Source organism: Myxocyprinus asiaticus, chromosome 21, assembly GCF_019703515.2.
Source record: "Myxocyprinus asiaticus isolate MX2 ecotype Aquarium Trade chromosome 21, UBuf_Myxa_2, whole genome shotgun sequence".
NCBI lineage: Eukaryota > Metazoa > Chordata > Actinopteri > Cypriniformes > Catostomidae > Myxocyprinus > Myxocyprinus asiaticus.
This window is the reverse complement of record NC_059364.1, coordinates 14,352,763-14,372,950: the sequence shown is the minus strand read 5'-3', so window position 1 is coordinate 14,372,950 and position 20,188 is coordinate 14,352,763. Positions and strand designations below refer to the sequence as shown.

Below are 20,188 nucleotides of genomic sequence, written 5' to 3'. Positions count from 1 at the left end.
TGTGGTAGTAGTTGATAAATGTTTAAATTTAAAACAACATTTACTAGACCGCATATTGTATGCCAAACTGGCTGATGAATGACCAAAATGACCAGCAGTATTAGGCAAGAGCAAACAAAATAATGTGATTACTGGGCGAGAATGATAACAAAGAGGTATATAAATATACACATAAATAATATTTTGTAATTATGATGCTGATATGAAGTCATCCGAAACACATTATATAATGTTGAATACTTTCATTTATACTAAAATAAAAATATGCTTCACTTACATTTCACTATCTGATTATAATAACGTATGTTGAAATGCTTCTCTTGACGTCATCATAGCAAAAATACACCGATCGCTCGGGTAGGCGGGGTGCAGCTCCTGATTGTGATGAACTCTGGGATACACTTAGCCTGAAAGACTGCTCCGAAGCGCTATTTACACTAATGTGGATTTAGTGTGGGTGAAGTCCACTGAGCTTTGGCATGTTTTAGACATGGCACAGTCTTGAACAATTACTTCCTGATGCGTGCACCCGCACTCAAGTGGCCAAGACCGCAAGTGTGAGTATTGGGACAGGGCCTCAGTCATCCTGTCAGTCAGCGCAAGTAGAAATGCACCAATAAAAATTTGTTTTCAACAACGAGCTCAAAGAAGCTGATCCATTTCTTCGTGCAACTTGTGAATACTATATGTAAGCGAGTATTTTTCTGCCACTGTAAATGCTCATTTCCCCATGAGCACGGAGGTAAAAATGTCACATTCAGACAGCTACACTGCACTTTTTACATAGTACTACAAGCACTTATATGTTGAGATGTGGGGGTTGTATTTTGAATTTTAGGTTAAATAATTTTGCATTAAAATGTGCACCTGACATGACAAGTCATTTCATAATTACACATGCAATATGACATCATATGGATAGAATAGGCTACATGGAATTTGTTCATTAAAAAAAGTTAAAATGTTAACTCAATCTAAAATAAAATATAAATTTTCACAAACTATATAGCCTATACAGTTAAGTGCAGAAGTTTGCATACCCCTTTTGTTTTTATAAGTTTCCACACCCCTTTCAGAATGTTTACAAATAGCCAATAAGAGATAAAAGATGTTTTTTTTTTTTTTTTTTTTTTTTTTTTTTTTTTTTATGTAGTACTGCCCTTCAAAAGCTACATAAGAAATCTTTCTTAAGAAAAGTGGACATCGTCACTGCTCAGGACAAAGCAGGGACTCATGAACAATTATTACACAAACAGTCATTGATCATCGAGAAAGCAACACACCATATTAAAAACCAAGGGAATGTAATGAACAGGATCATGTGTGTAAATTCAGTTACTATTTTGTCTTGATCTGTTATGTCAAATAGCTTCTTCACTCCAGTACTAAATAAAAACAAAATGCAATTTTTATGTTCCCTCATTTAAAAAAAAACAATTCACACAAAAAACACACACAAGTGTCCCATTTTGATACTTAAAAAATCTGGTCACCCTGTTTAAGTTATTTTAGAGTGAAGACTAGGCCTAATTTCAGCGGCACACGACTTAGACATTAGATCGGTAAATATTAATTGAACAGTATACAGTGTAGGTGGTGGTATGTGCTGATGACGAGTGGTGATGGCATAGTGGGCTAAATCACATAACTGGTAATCAGACTGGTTGCTGGTTCGATCCCCACAGCCACCACCATTGTGTCCTTGAGCAAGGCACTTAACTCCAGGTTGCTCCTGTAATAAGTGCACTGTAAGTCGCTTTGGATAAAAGCATCTGCCGAATGCATAAATGTAAATGTGCTGCTTCATCTGTCAGTAAGTGACATCTGTCCGTCCATCCATCCATCCATCCATCCAAATGCATTAACTAGTTTATACGTCCATCCAGCCATCAATCCATCCATCCATCCAAATGCATTAACAAGTTTACACATCCATCCATCCATCCATCCAAATGTATTAACTAGTTTACACATCCGTCCATCCATCCATCCAAATGCATTAACTACTTTACCCCTCCATCCATCCATCCATGCATCCATCCAAATGGATTAACTAGTTTACCCATCTATCCATCCATCATTCATCCATCCAAATGCATTAACAAGTTTACCCATCCATCCATCCAAATGTATTAACTAGTTTACACGTCCATCCGTCCGTCCGTCCATCCATCCATCCAAATGCATTAACTACTTTACCCCTCCATCCATGCATCCATCCAAATGGATTAACTAGTTTACCCATCTATCTATCCATCCATCCATCATTCATCCATCCAAATGCATTAACTACTTTACCCCTCCATCCATCCATCCATGCATCCATCCAAATGGATTAACTAGTTTACCCATCTATCTATCCATCCATCCATCCATCATTCATCCATCCAAATGCATTAACTAGTTTACCCCTCCATCCATCCATCCATGCATCCATCCAAATGGATTAACTAGTTTACCCATCTATCCATCCATCCATCATCCATCCATCCAAATGCATTAACAAGTTTACCCATCCATCCATCCATCCATCCATCCATCCATCCAAATGTATTAACTAGTTTACCCCTCCATCCATCCATGCATCCATCCAAATGGATTAACTAGTTTACCCATCTATCCATCCATCCATCCATCATTCATCCAAATGGATTAACTAGTTTACCCATCTATCTATCCATCCATCCAAATGGATTAACTAGTTTACCCATCCATCCATCCATCCAATTGCATTAACTAGTTTACACGTCCGTCCATCAATCCATCCATCCATCCATCCAAATGCATTAACTAGTTTACACGTTTGTCCGTTCATCCAGCCAAATCCATTTACTAGTATACAGGTCCATCCATCCATACAAATGCATTTACTAATTTACAAGTCTGTCCATCCATCCGATTGCATTAACTAGTTTACACATCCATCCATTCATCCATCCAAATGCATTAACTAGCTGTATAACTTTGCATGTTGTCCATCCATCCAAATAACTGGTCTACCCATGTCCTTTGCGTCCCGTTTTGTTTGGTGACTTATGGGTGACACAGCTCACTTTTCTCTTTTTCCATTTAGTGTTTTGAAAAAAGGTCCTGCACTTTAAAACCCTGTGGCTGTGAACAAAATGGAATGTGAAAACCACAGCTAAAGCATGGCCATTGTCATTGACCTGTTTATATGCTGCGGACCCGGTTCTAATTTGAACATGCTGGTTTTCAGCTCTTTAACACATCATACACAAGATTTTTTTCTTAACACAGCAATAAAGAAATAATTTTAATGGCATATTTTTGGTCATGTGTCTCAAACAAAGCACTTTTCTGATTATGTACAACTGCTTAAATGTTTGGCTGGGCAAATAACTCTGCCAACTCTGTTGTCTGATGTCCATCTCAGACTAGTTTGACACAGAGAATCGAGTCTTATCTGCTTTCTTCTTGCGTTAAGACCTTTAAATTATTTCCAGCAGTGGTCATCTCCACCACATGTGAACCATCTTAGATAAAACACCATTGAGTAGATTTAAATGTGTTTAACTTCAAAACACTGCTTGTTATCATGTAACTGAAGTATCAATCCATTTTACATCTGATGGTTTGGGATGAATTGTATGCCAGCTTTTTTTTTTTTTTTTCTCCCAATTTGGAATGCCCAATTCCCACTACTTAGTAGGTCCTTGTGGCGGCGCGGTTACTCACCTCAATCTGGGTGGCGGAGGACAAGTCTCAGTTGCCTCTGCTTCTGAGACAGTCAATCCAAGCGTCTTATCATGTGGCTCACTGTGCATGACACCACGGAGACTCACAGCACGGTAGGCTCATGCTACTCTCCGTGATCCACGCGCAACTTACCACGCGCCCCATTGAGAGCAAGATCCCCTAATCGCAACCACAAGGAGGTTACCCCATGTGACTCTACCCTCCCTGGCAGCCGGGCCAATTTGGTTGCTTACGAGACCTGGCTGGAGTCACTCAGCACACCCTGGATTCGAACACGTGACTCCAGGGGTGGTTGTCAGCGTCAATACTCACTGAGCTACCCAGGCCCCCTTCCAATTGTATGCCAGCTTTGAAAATTTTGAAGGTCTATTGAACTTACAAAACAGAAAATCAATCGTGCACTTAGTCACTATCTTAGTAATCTGCCCCGGCCTGTGCTGGGAGGTCACATGGAGTGTGGGTGTGAGTTATGGATCAATTGATAGCATAACAGACACACAGGGACTGTTCACTGACTGTCACCATATGTGTATTCTCCCACTACGGACCGATTCTAGGGACAGGTGGCCCGGGCCAATCCACGATCACACCTTCACTGCCATTATCTTTCCACTCACATGCAAACACATTCAGACAGGGAGCTGTGTGATTGTTTTTGCTCCCCGAAAATGCCGCTGATCATAGCCTGTCAGAGAGAATGGCTGGAAGTGTGTTGGAGGTGGGCGGTAGTTGCCTTTGATTCCAGTAAAGACACAGCACTCCCAACATTCAACAGTTGTGTGCTTCCCCTCCACACTCCAAAGCAGTGTTTCCCAATGCTGGTCCTGGAGTACCCCCAACACTGCATACTTTGGATGTCTCCCTTATTTGACACACCCTATTCACATTATGAAGCCTCTACTACAGCCCCGATATACTTCCGTAGAAGTTCTTATTCGTTCTTCGTTCAGGGGTAAATAGAAGTTCTAAACAGCCGAGCAACGGTATACTGTTTGCGAACATTCCGACACCGGTCACACCACTGTGGGAGATGTTTAGAGGAGCATTTAAATATGAGGACACTACATGTAAACCCTAAACTAATGTGACATTAAAATGTGTTACCAATAACTTTATGCCTCATTCTATGAGTAGAATTCAAATGAGGTCAGTAAAAGAAGCTGTTTTAACCACTCGATGATTTAAAGTAATTGATATGCAGTTGAAAATTGTTTAATTTGTCTTGTTTAGATTCTGAATTCATGACACTAATGTGCTAACATGCTATACACGGACATAATATGCACCGATTACACTCTGTTATTGTAATTTAGAATGACACTGATACTACTGCAAAGGCTGCATATGTTTATAAAAGAGTGTTAATATTCAGAATACAGACAAAAGAATGGTGATAGAGGCATATCTTACTTTGGGCCGATGTGTGAATGGCTTTCATTGCAGATGGCACATGAGTGAATAAGCACTTGAGAGTATTGAGAAGATTTGATTCCTTTTGTAGACTAATTAAAGTAAATCGCTTGACATAGTGTTCATGTTGAATACTGACTGAAAAACGTAAACAAAGTAGCAGGTGGAGCTTCAGGTCACAACTACCGATGAAGTGGACCAGTGGCAGCAAGGTGTTTAGCAGCTGGTTAGAAGTTTTCCTAAAAGTTCACACAGGCGAGCTGTTACGAACCACCGAAATGAGTGCAAAAGCACCTTCTTTTTGGCCAGATTTTCTTCTAAATGACATCATACCTGTTCATTCTTTGATTTCGTATGAAGTACGTCTGGGCCTTAATGAGCTGATGAGTTTAATCAGGTGTTAGAAAAGAAGATATAGTTGTTAAAGTTATAGCTGATAAAGTTGCGTCCTAATTTTTGTACTTTCAGAGTATCCCTGTGTCTGAATATGCCTACTTCTCTACTATATAGGATGTCAAAAGCAGTAATATCAATTAAGTGGTATGTCTGAATCCTTAGTACTCATAAAACAGAATACCTGGATGACCTACTATATATGCTGAAATTCTGAAGTGCGTATCTAATTGCTGTTATGCAGGCCATGGGAGCTGTGGAGTGCTTTAGATTCTAAATGCTGAATTGAAAAATAAAATGGCAACTTTTGTTCATCTTTGTGAAAGTACTGACTGAGTACTGAAATGCATGCAGGGCAGTAACCCCAAGTCTTGTAGGATGGACTTACAGTTTTTCTCGATTGTTTACACACTTTAACTGATTCTATTGTCCCAATTCCCCTAATCATTATTTCAACTTTCGAAACAAAGAAGCATTTCTCACAACTATAAACACAATTCACCCGTTTTCACACATGTTCCAGTTGGTTTAATATTTTCTGCAAAACTATACACAAAAATGCCCTAATTTTGCACAGGTTTAACCATGTTCTCATTCAGAAAGCACAAACACTTAAAATAATTCACTTAAGTCATCAAAACCTGAACTCAGTTAACATACATTTTTCCATGTGTAAATACTAAGTAGAAGAATGTTTCACACACCAGTCAGAATTTCAGGATAAATAAAAATGGCCACAGGTGATTATGTGCTTTGGAAAATGGATTTTAACAATGTTTTAATGTATAGAAGGCAGAGAGACAGAAGGATAGAGGAAGATGAAAGGACAGAAGAACAGTTATACCTGATGATATTTGCGCTACGGTATTCTAGTTGACTGTTCTTTTGCATGGTACAAAAAATGCTGGGCAACAAGTCCAGCTAAATCTGAGTCGTTTCACGGTTACATTGATCCTTTACTGTAAAACTTTAGAAAATAAAACAGGTAGCTACAGTAACTGCAATAACTGAAATTTGCTGTAGACAAGTAATCTACAGGGCTTCTACTACATTACTGTATCTTAGAGGTCATATAATTTACCGTGTAGTGTATGTACTGTATTACATGTTCATGAAACTTGCTCTGATAATTTGTGAAAATGGAATACTGTAATGTACCGTATTTATACAGAACTGAGGACATCTTACACTGCAGAGTAGTTCGATTTTTTTAGTGCCAACTCTTACTTTCAATTTTACAGTATAAAACTGTACAGTACATTATATTCCTTAGTTTATGCTAAATTCTCTGTACTTTTAAACAATTTGCTAGTGTAGAGTAAATAATATTTTAATGACAGTGCTTTTCACCCAGCATCACTTTACAGTACTCATAGGCTTACATCATATGTAAGGCTTACTCTCCAATGAACTTTTTTATTTCCATATTTTGTATAGTATTATGTATTAGTATTATTATAACCTCAAAACATACAGAGATTGAACTGCAAAATTTTCCCTGGTTGATAGAGGTTTTTGTCGCAGTGTTAATATGTTAAAGGTGCATTATGTAACAATTTTCATGTAATATTCACCTTTTTATTTGCCAATGTGTGAACGGCTTGTAACGCAACTTAAAAAATTAGCCCTTCCCGGACTTCCTAGATTGCCTGTTAAAGCCTGTAGACTGATTTTCATGCGAAGGGAGCGGGTCGCTTTTGCCGGGAAAATCCAAAGGATGTGATGTTTATGTGCGCTCCCGAGAGCCTTGCCTCAGTGCGTCTCTTCCGCTATTCAACAGCGACAACAAACTGCAACACTAGGTAACGTTATCTTAGAGATGGAATCCAACCACGTCCGGCTCACAGCACAACACCGACTCCTACACAAACTCTGAGTAAGCCAAAAAAATAAAAAAATAAAAACATTTATCTACTTAATCCCATCTGGCTAAACGGGAACGTGATCGTGGTGGAGCGAAAACTAGAGTGAACATCAGCAGGGCATTTGATTCCTGGAGGGACCTTCGTTCGGTTTTGGGGATCAAAACCGACCCTGAATTGCCGTTCTTCTTATTGGACAGGTAAGCTTACATAACTGCAAAGCATGTGAAATATAGTGCCATAAGGATTGATCTGTGTAATTTTAGCTAAACTACAATAACACATGAAATGAATGCTAGACAAGGTTCAAGATAATGCAAAAAGACCCATTCATTAGTGTAACGTAACTTGGTTATACAGAAAATATATACATTCTGTTATTATAAAACAATGGCGCATCGATATATCAAAATGACAGTTGTGATGGAATCACATCAATACTGAATTGTGTCAACATATTTATAATGTACTGTCTATTTTATAAACAGCTACTGTCATCCACCAAATTTAGCTAACAGCTATTGATAAAGCAGGCTAGCTAACTAACACCGACATAGGCTATCGTATAAATGCAGTCAATGTATCATGCAAAGAAAAGTGATTACTTCAAATTACAGTATCGCATAGTCAGACCTATATCCACACTTTGTTTTAGCCCTGTTCCAGCACTGGAGAGTCAAATATAATATACAGTCTCAAAGTTTGTAGTAAAACAATCATAACTGTGTAATTTTATTTATGCTACCTCATCTGTCAGCATGATGTCAGTGAATCGCATTCAGCCTTTTTGTACGTTACATCATTGTTTTGGTCAATGCTCGCATCCCTATGGAGTGTGTACACGAGCAACAGGTAGCTGGCTGCAGTTCAATTAACGGCCACAGGTGTCATTAATAACAAGGGTTTCTGAATCTTACATACTGCTCCTTTAATATGCAGAAAATAATATGTTTTTGAGTGAAATATTTGATTTTGACGTGGAAGTTTGAGGCTTTCTACAAATTGGTGTGTATAGTTTTGAGAAAATGGTGAATTGTTTCATTAAATGTGTCTTAGCAATGGAGAAAAACTGTAACTCTATCTCTCTCCCCCTCTCTCTGTCTCTCTGTCTTTCTCTCTCTGTTTACCAGACTCACATATCCAGACTTCCTCCTGGGGCAGTTGCGGGACAGTCACTGGCAATTGAAGGTGGAGTTTGTCGCTTGGGGGCTTCAAGTGACTGAACCAGTGTGATATCATCCTCTATTTCTGCAGCAATATGTAGGCGCTGGGATCTTCATAGCAAAAGCTTGACATTCTCATTATATAGCACAGTTATCAAGGGGAAAGAGGTTGCAATATGTCCTCTCTTTCATCTCTGTCTTTGTCTCTCTTTCTTGCACACATATACACACATTAATTCTTTTCATGGTGATATTAATTCTAATTAAATTATTTATTCAGTCCTTATATAAACCAACCCCCTTTTCTTTTCTTTTTTTACCCATTTCAAGCTGCATACATGGGTTAACTGTCACTTGAGAGAGGGACAGAGTTGGCAGGGTTATTTACCTAAGGCCTCTGCCAAGTGCACTTCAGGACTAGTGCACTGCTCTGGTTTTCCTGGGCTTCCAAGAAACTTTTAACTTTAGTACGTACTGGACAAGTCTTGATGCTCCATTTCTATTCCTCCCTTTGGAACAATATGCAACATCCTGACCTTTGTAAATAAGCTATGGGTTGTTGAAACAGGGTGGCCATTGATAGTAACAGCTTATTGTTTATTTTTTCTTCAATACTTGACGTGTAATATTACTTTTACTATTTTGTTTTTATATATAACTGAAATTCTTGATTTGTGCTAAGGTCAGTTTAGTAGCTCAAAATAAAGGTCTGAGCAGTTTCGAGATATTTGATATCGTGTGCTTGAAGTGAGTCTGGTTGAGTCGCAAGTGTATACGTAGCATAGATTTGAAACACTTTTTGAAATTACAGGTTTCACTCTTTCATTTGACTTAAATTAAGCTATGTTTATCAGTTTAGTTAAAGAGTTGGACTATTATAAAATCTAATTGTATGCACTATTGAAAATGTATTAATTCATACTTGTTACAGTTTAACCACATAGTCAAAGGCAGTAGGATCTTTTGACAAAACTAGATGCACATGCACTTTTGCCCAGCGTCTTACTAAATAAGTGCACTACTCTGACTAACTGCACTGCTTGTGAGTGTACCAAGAGAACTACAGTTACATGCCCAGTTCCCCTGAATGGTGCATGTTGAGCAATCCAGTATGCATTAATTTTGTGTACCAAGAGTTCACTTGACCTTGTTTGAAAGCTGCATAGTGTACTTGTGTGGTTGAGCTGTATTAATAGGTGAACAGCTTTGTGCTTGTGTTGTCTAATGCCATGTGTAGTGCTCAGGAGATATAAGAAGACCCCCCAAAAAAAGCTAAATAAGACTGTTAGTCCATCTTTGAAATGCAAAATATATTTGAACCCAGATAAAATAGGTCTGTATTTTATAACTGCAGAAAAGTGAGAGGATCTCTAAAATGTATTTATAAATGACACTGAATCAGTTATGTTGAAGGTTATTATAATGATGAGGATGTTTTGTTAATGAAACTGATGTCTAAGATGATTCTGATGTTTAGATCTTTTAGTTAAATCTCTAGCAGTTCTAGATAAGTGTGATCTTATGACATTGATTTATATGCTATTTAGTTTTGCTTGACCATGCATTTTACATCTGTAAACATTTACAACAGCAGATTGTACTTACCTCTTGCTATTGTAATGCTCAATAAAACTGAGACATGATCCATATGACAAAGTATTGAATAATTGATTGCTGTGAAGCTTAAAGGAATATTCTGGGTTCGATACAAGTTAAGCCAAAGACTATTTAGTAGAGACAGGCTAATTCTATTAAAATGAATAGGAGAAATTGGAACGCACAACGGATATAGAAAGGAAGTCCCGCCTTAGAGGTAAAAGAGCCAATCACCATTTAAATACAGACATTGCCTGTCAGTCAACTCAAGAACACACATGCGCATTAGCTATGCAAGCCAGGGGAAATGCATTTTTTTAGGGTTGTCTGAGGTAACAGATCACAATTTATGATTCCAGTGTTGTCAGATTTTATTGCTGATTTGAAATATGTTCTTTGATTGTAATCTTGACCAACCGTTTATGATATTTCGGTGTTTCCCCATTCAAGTAGATAGGAGCTGCGCTATCATGAATGGAAATAGCCTCCCGAGAGCATTCCAAAGATGGCAGACAGTGGACTGACTTGCTAGAAAAACTTTGGCTAAGCTCAATCGACAGCATTTGTGGCATAATGTTGATTACCACAAAAAAAATATAGTTTTTAACCTTTTCTTTAAAAAAAAAAAAAAAAAGAAAAAGCAACAAAGATTTATGTTACAGTGAGGTACTTACAGTGGAAGTGAATGGGGCCAATTTTTGGAGGGTTTAGAGACAGAAATGTGAAGCTTATAATTTTATAAAAGCACTTATATTAATTTGTGTGTATTATTTGAGCTGTGAAGTTGTTTTTAGGGAATTAGTGTGTACACTTAAGTTAAAATAAAATTGAATATAACTTTATATAAATGGTTACTTAGCGATTTTATCACACTAAAATAATGTTAACACTCATATTGGTTATGTCTTGTGGCTTTTTGAAACAGTGAGTATTTTATCATTTACGGATTGGCCCCATTCACTTCATTGTCAGTGCCTCACTGTAACCCATTTTTGCTTTTATTTATTTTTTTAAAGAAAAGGAGGGTGATTCTAAATAAATTTTTGGGGTAATCAACCTTATGCCACAAATGTTGTTGATTGAGCTTAAATTGTATTGAATCCAGAATATTCTTTTAAGTTGAAAAATAGGTAGTACATCAAGTTTTACACATCACACCACAACGTTGGTCGCCCTTACATGGTGGCCGCCATGTTGAGAACACATGATCAGTTGTATTGCAATTAGAGTATATAAACTTCAAACTTATCTTTCACTCTCTAAGATTTTCCAGAGAACGTTGACTTAAGGCCAATTTATAGTGGGTGAACAGACTTTCGCCTGAAAATATGAAGAAATGTACTGACGGTTTGGTTCTGCTAAGGTGTTCATTCGGTGATACTTCCCCTGTTTGTGCACATCCCTGAAAAGAAATATTTTAAAACGATACTGCAATTAGTATAAATGCATCGATGGTGCTTTAAATTAGGAATTTTAGGACAATGAAAAAAAGCTGGTGAAACGTAAACAAAAATTTACTTTGTTTACCTTTAACTCCAGTCAACTTTAAAATTACCCAATTCTATTTGCATTCACAGTGTCCCTGGCCTTGAAGGTGGACTAAGATTTCCTCTGGCCTGCTTTTCAAGTTCGATTTCAAACTTAAAACAATAATTCATCTTTAAAATGTCATGTAAACAGTTCAGTCCGAATGTTGGACTAACATACCTAGATAATTTGATTGTAGCTCGGCTTCGTCCAGCGTGCATAAACGTTAATCGGACCACAATTGGTCTCTGAATTGTGTGCGAGCTCCAAAAAAAAAATGTATGCATGTATTTAACCCACCGTAATTGATGTCCTTCCTTCCCATATTCGATTACGCATTATATCATATATACTTGGACGGACAAATGATGTTTGTATCCTGGACCACTTGAAAGCATTGTACTGTATGGTAAAGAGACAATGTGTCATTTATTCCAGTTAAAATATGTTGTCGACAATCCAGTGTTGTGTCTTTATCTGTACTGTTTTTGCTCTTTTGTTTGGTCTCTACATCCCATGAGCCCTTGTATAGTTCCAGACAAAAACATTGCTCTATTTGTAGTATCACATTTGTTGAGGCTATAACAGACAGCACAAGTTCTATCCCTGTCTTCCCCTTGCCTTTCCTCTCCCCACATATCTTATAATCTTTACTGTGGGCTGCCAAAGATTTATAGCCTAGAGATAAATTACACACTGGACAATAACCCAGGGGTGAAAATAGAAGTTATCGAGAGAAACTGGAGGAATGACAGAGCTCACAAATGTCTTCGTCTCATGTCAGATTGCAGATAGATGGCTGTCTTAAAGTCAGTAGTTGGAAGGTTCTAGTTAGCATACAAGCTTTTTAAGAAAGCTCAGTTTGTAACAATCCATAGCTATTCCATATGTTGTGCAGAAATTTTTCCTACAGGGTGTCCCTGGATTTATAGTTGTCCCATTGTGTTTGTGGTCAGAGGCACATTGCTTTTGATTTTCTTTCACTGCCTATAAGAGTAATGGCTTTTTCCCTTTTAGTTATACCATTATTTTATTTTCTCCTTTTTTCATTGTATATTTGCCAGAGACACAATTTGTGCTTTTTGTTATTTCAAGTAAGGGCACAAATTATAGATGATCTCATCCTCTATGAAGTGTTTGGTACAATATTGACTCCTTTTGCTAGAGCATAAGGATATAAGGCATGGGCAAAATCATTTGAGGTTAATAAAACAGCCTATCAAAAAGTGAAGACTTCCAAACATTAACTAGTATACCAACATTCTGCTAAAGAAATGCAAGCCCAGCTCCAGTGTTGGAGGTGACATCAAAATTGAATTAACATTAGTAGGTTCTAAATTCCCCTGCTGTGCCCCCTGGAGTGAGTTATTTTTGCACGTGACACTGCACAGCCGATAGAGGTAGGCAGAGTGTAGAGGAGTATTTTTTATTATTATTATTATTTATTTATTTTTTATTTCTTGTCATAAAAAAATAAAATACTGTATATAATATAGTAAACGTGAACAAATGGGTTATGTTTGCTGTACTGTATTTGTTTTATTTTGTTTTTATAGCTGTAAAAAACAAATGAACAAATAATATCAGCAGTCTGGTTTGCCTATATGCACTGTTTGACTTCTCAGACATTGTGTGTGTGTGGGGGGGTGTGGGTGTGGGATTACGAGGATATTTTTTTAGGTTACAAACTGGTAATAACAAGGGTGTTATGCTATAAATGTGGTTTATGAGGACATTTCTAGTGTCCCCATAATTCAAATCACTTAAACATATTAACGATGTTTTTTTGAAAATGTAAAAATGCAGAAAGTTTTTTTTGTGAGGGTTAGGTTTAGGGTTAGAGTTAGGGGATAGAATCTATAGTTTGTACAGTATAAAAATCATTCTCTATGGAGAGTCCTCAAGGATAGCCACACCAACGTGTGTGAGTGTGTGTGCTTGCACAGGCTCTTACACTCTTTAAGTAGCTGTTTGTTTGACGAATGACAACCGCTACTAATGTAAACAAATGGCAGCACGCATCGGAGGAAGATCATGTTTGATGTATTGGCTGTGCATATAAGAGCTGTAAACTTTTTATTGTGGTGCTTAGGCGACAAGTTGGATGTATGTATATAAAATAAACGTATTCTGTGGTTTAAAAGACTGTATGAGCAACTGTTTGAATGAATATAAATTACAGACCCTTGGCCAGTGCAGCCTGTGTTGGCGCGAAAGCCGATTTGAATCTGGCAGCTTGTTGTGGCAACTGGCTGTTGCAGAAACACATATGTGTGACGCTACTTTGCGGGGCCCAGTTACTGACCGTCACATACTGTATGTGTGACGGTATGTATGAAAGGGTTAAGTCAGTGTCTATTTTCTTTGAAGCCATCTACTGTATATTCTAGTATACTCCTAAAAGTTGATAAAACCTTTAGCAGATTTTAGCATTTAAAATCTTTCAGTCTTTCTCATCAGTCTTCCTCTTCCGTGAAAACAGATCAAAAATGTTGATGACTCAACGATTTTAGTCCAATCAGATGCTCTCTAGAATTGGAATGTCCCTTTGCTGAAATCCACCTGCAACCGCCTAGCAAGAAAATCATGGTTACTGACTGTGACGTAACTAAAACCTGTTGACTCTTTAAAAAGAAAAGGGACAAGCCCTTCTATATGTTCCACCCAATACATCAGCACTGGTGAAAAAAATGTACTCATTGGGTCTTTTTTGAATGTGTGAAAGTTCATGAGCAAAAGTATTGCTTTCTTATGGAGACATTTTAATTTTGTTTGTAATCCAGCAAGGATGAAATCAAGGAACTTTAAAAGCAGCTTTTTTGATTGTTCATTAAAATGACGTCATTACCGTTAAGGCCGAAACATACTTTACGCAAGTATGCGAACGCAGACGCGAGCACTTGGCCAACGCATGGCCTACGCGTGGTCCCGTTGTACATACTTTACATGCGCACTTGCGTTGCTCTGGTGGTTACAAACCTCAGACCACAAGGGGGTGATAGATTTTTTTTTTTTAGGTGCCACAAAACTGGATGTAGTGGAAACATGACAGATTTGAGGTGGATTAGTAATAAAGGCACAGTGATAACTTTTTAACTTTTCTACCTAAAATACACAACTTTCATGATTGGATGTGTATTCTTTATAACACTTCTTGTTCTTTAACCCTGCAGTCAATGCAAATAAAGTGTATGTGTGTACTACATCTCTTTCAATAAAAGCATCTGCTAAGATTTAACTTTGCTAATGTTTACATAAAGTATATAGCAGAGTGGGGGGGTGGGGGGGTGGGGTTGCTTTTAATAACAATAATAAAACGTTCTTATGATCAGTCACATTAAAACAACATTACCGAATCAGGAAAATTTGACTCTGTGGTCCGGTGTTTTATGAAGTCAAAAAGCCATCCCAACATGTCCAAAATGACTGGATATCCATAGCTAGTTGCGGCATCTCCGCTGCGGATGCCTTTCCATTTCTTCCTGGCTCAGACAAATCGGTCCCGTAGTTGTTTCCATTTTCTCTTTACAGTGTCGTTATCAGAATTTAGGGAAGCTGCAATTTCTTGCCAAGCATTTTCAATCGCTGTTTTATTCGAATGGAGAGGAGACGAGGGGTCGTAAATATATTTGTATAACTTTTTCGGCAAGTCTCTCCTCAAATTGCTGCTCCGCTATGACAGTTGTTGACTGAAAACAGAAAATCCACTCTGGCTCCCCTTGCGACAATGCAGAGAATGCATCGCTTACTTGTGTTGGGTTATAAATTGAGCGCTGTCACATTTCACTATGCAACGATGCGTGGAATCAAACTTGTGTAGCAAGGTACGTCTGCATTCGCGTACTTGCGTGAAGTATGTTTGGGCCTTTACTTAATAGAATTTGAGCGTTTTTACAAGCATTTTAATTTCTTTCATTCAAATTAAGTCAGTTTCATTCATACAACTTGATTTTGTTGGATTATGTCAAATCAGTGTACTATAATAGTTTTAACTCAGCTTTATAAGGTTCGTCAAAACTAAATTTACTCGTTTTCAGTTTAAAAAAAATTCTTACATTGGTCCAACTTAATGTATTAATCATTAATATATATGCCAGGTGAGCAAGTGTAAAGACAATGGAACTGTTGCAGTGTCAATTTTACAGCAACTGATTATAGAGCTGAGCAACCCTCAAATCAAACATCACTTGAAAGTGAAAGTCGATCCTCAACCTAACCACAAGCGCCATTCTTCACAATGGTAACCCCCAAAAATCCAGCCTAGCAGACAATCTTTTTAAATACCAATATAACAGAAAATTTTACATTAACAAATCTCCTCATATTATCATCTTGAAAAAATGCATAAAATAACACTTAATTTCAACATGTGTACCCCATCCAGTCCCATGCAAATCATGCTGTGAAATGGAAATCCACTGCCCAAGCTGTGTACCAAACGATACACTATGCACTTAAAAAATATACTATGCACTCAGCCATGTACTGTATGAATTTCCAAAGAGTAGTATCATCCCAAATGGAACACTTAACGTTTTTTTACTACACGGAAGCATTCGCTGCTTAACAGCTGACGGAAGTGACGTTTCAAGTGCACATGATGTGTTGCCGGTATCTTTAGCACGCTAGCCAATCTCAGTTGAACACTTGTATCTCAAACAACGTACATATTCAAACAGCTTGGGGTGATGGTAAAGCATTCAACTCACATTTGTAAGGTGCTGTATCCACTGAAGTTTCGCCAGCTGCTACATTCTTCATTATTTACAATTGTTTTGTCAGACCAGCAGCGCAGTCAGGTAACTCCACCCCTTCCGCTATTTACGGCAAGCCGTGTGCACTGAGTGCATGAAGTGTCCAACATTTGGCCCTCCGTTTTGACGGTTGAAAAAGTGCATCATCCAGGTACTTCTTTTTGCTGCGTTTTCAGTGTAAATGTACTACTCGCACTACTTACACTAAAAAAAGGCGTAGAATAGTTCAGAAGTGTGTGGTTTGGGATGCACTTCCAGTTTCATCAATGCCACAAAAATAATTTATGTACAGTAGTCCAAACTCCAATAAATTAAGTAAACTTAAATTTTACTAATTTTATTGAATAGAACACAATGAAATAAAATTCAAGATGTTCCAGAATGGATCCTTCGCTAAACCCCACCTTAAAGCGTTTCTGACCAGTCATGTCTTAGCAGCTGTTGCCGGGGCCGCCATTACTCTGACACGTGTTTGCTATTTTCCAATCAGAATCTATGGGAGTAATGTGTGTTTAAGTAGTTTTAAATGGGATTTTATCAAAACTATCCCAAAAATTTAAACCACAATGTTGATGGGTCACTTGTAATAGTGACATGAGGTAGCCAGAGAGGATACACGCAGTGTTTTTCTTTCTTTAAAAAAACAAAAAACAACAACAACTTCAAATAAATGTCAAGAAGAGCATATTGGATTAAACTGTCAGTCCTCATTCCCAAATGAGCATGAATAACATCAGCGAGAGTACCTACATTTCGTCAATACATTAATGTATTGATTCATGTAATAGGAAAAGCTAAATAAACAGTTCACAGCATCAAAATTTGTGTGTTATGAGACAATAAGCAGAGACAGTAAGTGTGTAATGACACAATAAGCAGTTCTGTTCACTTACATTAATTTTATCAGGTGTGTAATTGCTATCAAATGATGCTTTTCTGTGACTGTGATAATAGTTTTTCTTTATTCTTATTCAGTTTCCACAGTTTTCAATTAGATTACTGTGTAATTTAACGATTTCTTTTACAAAAAAACATTAGATAAATATGCCTTACAATATCACTCTTCATTCCAGCCCACTTAAGAATATTATCCATTCTGTTTGAGAATATTTAGCAAAAAAACGTGCCGCACAATTTTTGCTTTAGTTCATTTTTATTAAAGGTGCACTCAGTAACTTTTGTCTTTGTGTCTTCTTGGATTTACACTGACACCTACAGTATAGCGGCTTGTATGCAGCATTGTTTAAAATCAATAGTTTTCAGTTTCAGATGCCATTGTAGAAATGTAGTTTTCACAGTCAACCATGATTAGTCTACTTAAATCAATTAGTAAAAGTGTCAAATAACATGATGATTACTGAGATTAAGCAATTAGTATTCAGCTGGTCATGTGATTCTAACATGGCAGCCTCTATGTGTGTATCCCACTCCATGTAGAATAAAACAGCTTTTATAAGGTTACTGTTATGACGGGAGTCTTCATTTTAATGTGAGTGGTCATGATTTCCTACATATATTGCAAAATTACAATTCATGTCTTCGGGAGTTAAACTTTTTTAATGAGGAAAAAATGACTGAGTGCACCTTTAAGTAAACTTTTAAGTAAAAATATTTTTTTCTTATGGTAATATTGCTCAAAAGCTTAAAGGATGGTAGATCTGTTTTTCTCTTGAAAAGACTTCTCTTGTCCTCCACTTGTTGTTCTGCATGGCACTACAGCATTACATAAGTGACATAGCACACTTTGAAGCCCAGCACTTGACAACAAGCATATTCCAGGTTACTTTCAATTTCAATCCTTCAATTATATGCCGCTTTCATGCCATGTGCGTCTTAAGTGTTGTTTTTCAGGTTGTGGCAGTGGGGTTGTGGAGGGCCCCTTCAGCTTTGAAAAGAGATACTGGGTCTTTAAAGGGTGGCAGGGCATAGGGGTCCCCCTCAACATTCAAGGTGTATCCAATGCCTCGCTCTCAGCAAGACCTAAAACGCAAAACAGACGGCGATGCAAGCGAAGATCAAAGACTGCGGTCGTGCCCCCGGTCGGCCTGCTGTCCACACATGTTGAGCTCTCCTGTCAGAGTGAATCACTGTCCCTCTTTGCACTCAAAAAGTCACACACAGGTAGCTACTGCCAGAGATTAGAAATGAATTAAGGAACAAAATCAGAAAACAAACTTTTTTGCAGAAAGATCTAACCGAAAACTAACTTAACAGAAAACAAGAACGGACTCGCTTTCAATTGTTCATGAGTTCAAACGTTTTTCTGAAATGCTGGTAACCAGTTACACTGAAAGAAATTAATATGTCATCAAAATTTGCTCTCTTTATTAATTGTAATAACGTATTTTATTTGACTAAGTAATGCGTGGTTTTGTTTAAGTGTATTCTCAATGTTTAGAATGATCTTCTTTCAGTTATTGAAAGTCAATCAGACAAAATTTAGTTATTTAATCTGAGCTGTGTTCGCACTTGAATATTGAATTTTGTGGGCTTATGTGGAGCGTAAATGAAGTAGTTGTTGGTAATTAATAAGGGTTGCAGTTTTGTTTACAGTTCTGTTTAGTGTTACCCATGCTATTTTTGTTAAATCATGGTGTTTAATTTGATCATGGAGATTAGTGTTCCTTCTAACTAATGTAAACCTTGGTCTTAACAATGTAGCTCTTAATTTCTGGATATGTGTTCAGTAAAGATTACACCAGGGCTATTCAACTTTGGAAAGCTCGGGGTTCCTAAAGCCACATTGTTAATTTTAGTAATTCTTATATATAAGATTTATTTATTACTTTTTTATAGTAAGAATTTTATGGTGATAGTTAATTTGTAAAGTATAAAATATAAACTAGGGGTGTAAAATTCCTCATGGTTTAGTTTTCATTTTTCAAAGAGCCACTTTCCAACACACTCTCACGGCGAAATCGTCAGGATTCGTACGACTTTTCTCAATTTGGCTAATTCGCATGATATCGTGCGACTGCACTCCTTTGAATTCCTAGGACTTTCACTACAGCCAATGATGTCGCTGGACATCGTTTCCATCTAATACGTGACAATTACTTGCTTCTGTCACACACAACAGCTTCCTATCATTTCTGGTTACTATGGTTTAACTACAAATACCAGGGTTAAATTGTGGTTACTATCATAAACCCTGGTTAATTTTCCTAAGGAACTGTCAAAGACACTGTCTACCAATAGACAAAGAGTGTTCAGCATCACAGAAACCTGAGATACGTTAAATAAAAAAAGAGATATATTTCCTGTACTTACTCCAAAACTGCTCCAGTGACAAATCATTAGCATTTGTTCACCCTGTTTAGCATTTTGCTGTGAGGTAATGCAGTTCATAAATAATCGATTGTATGACGACGTTTCAACGCCGTTATTGCAAGATAAACTATTAAACTATAAACTATTAAACAATTTTTTCTGTTATTACTGTTCTGTTATACTGGGGAACTTTTCAAACAGGTTTGAGTTTGACACAGATTCGCACTGTGAAGTGTGACTCTCGAGCACGCGCAGATTTCTGATTGGCAGAGGGTGCGAGTGCGCGGCTGCGCGCATACTAACCGCCGCACTAAAGTAACATCAGACATACTAAAATATTCTCTGTTGTTTAATTCATTCGTTACATTCTTTCATTCCAACCTAAACAATTATTTGTAGTCTAATGTGCACATTGTAATGTTTAAACATCTGGTAGGATTAATTTACTTTACTCCTGTTATAACTGCAAATTAATGCGTATGTTCAACAGATAATT

At 37.4% G+C, this 20,188-nt stretch overlaps 1 protein-coding gene across 3 annotated transcripts in view; it reads left to right on the top strand.

Moving 5' to 3' along the window:
* Window positions 1–10,201, top strand: part of LOC127412387 (threonine aspartase 1-like) — a 58,539-nt gene extending 48,338 nt beyond the window's left edge. For all 3 annotated transcript variants that reach the window (XM_051648699.1, XM_051648697.1, XM_051648700.1), the window contains one exon: window positions 8,513–10,201. In XM_051648699.1, coding sequence (XP_051504659.1) covers window positions 8,513–8,605 — 93 coding nt within the window. In that variant the 3' untranslated portion in view covers window positions 8,606–10,201. The remainder of the gene's footprint in view (window positions 1–8,512) is intronic.
* The last annotated feature ends 9,987 nt before the right edge of the window (window positions 10,202–20,188 follow it).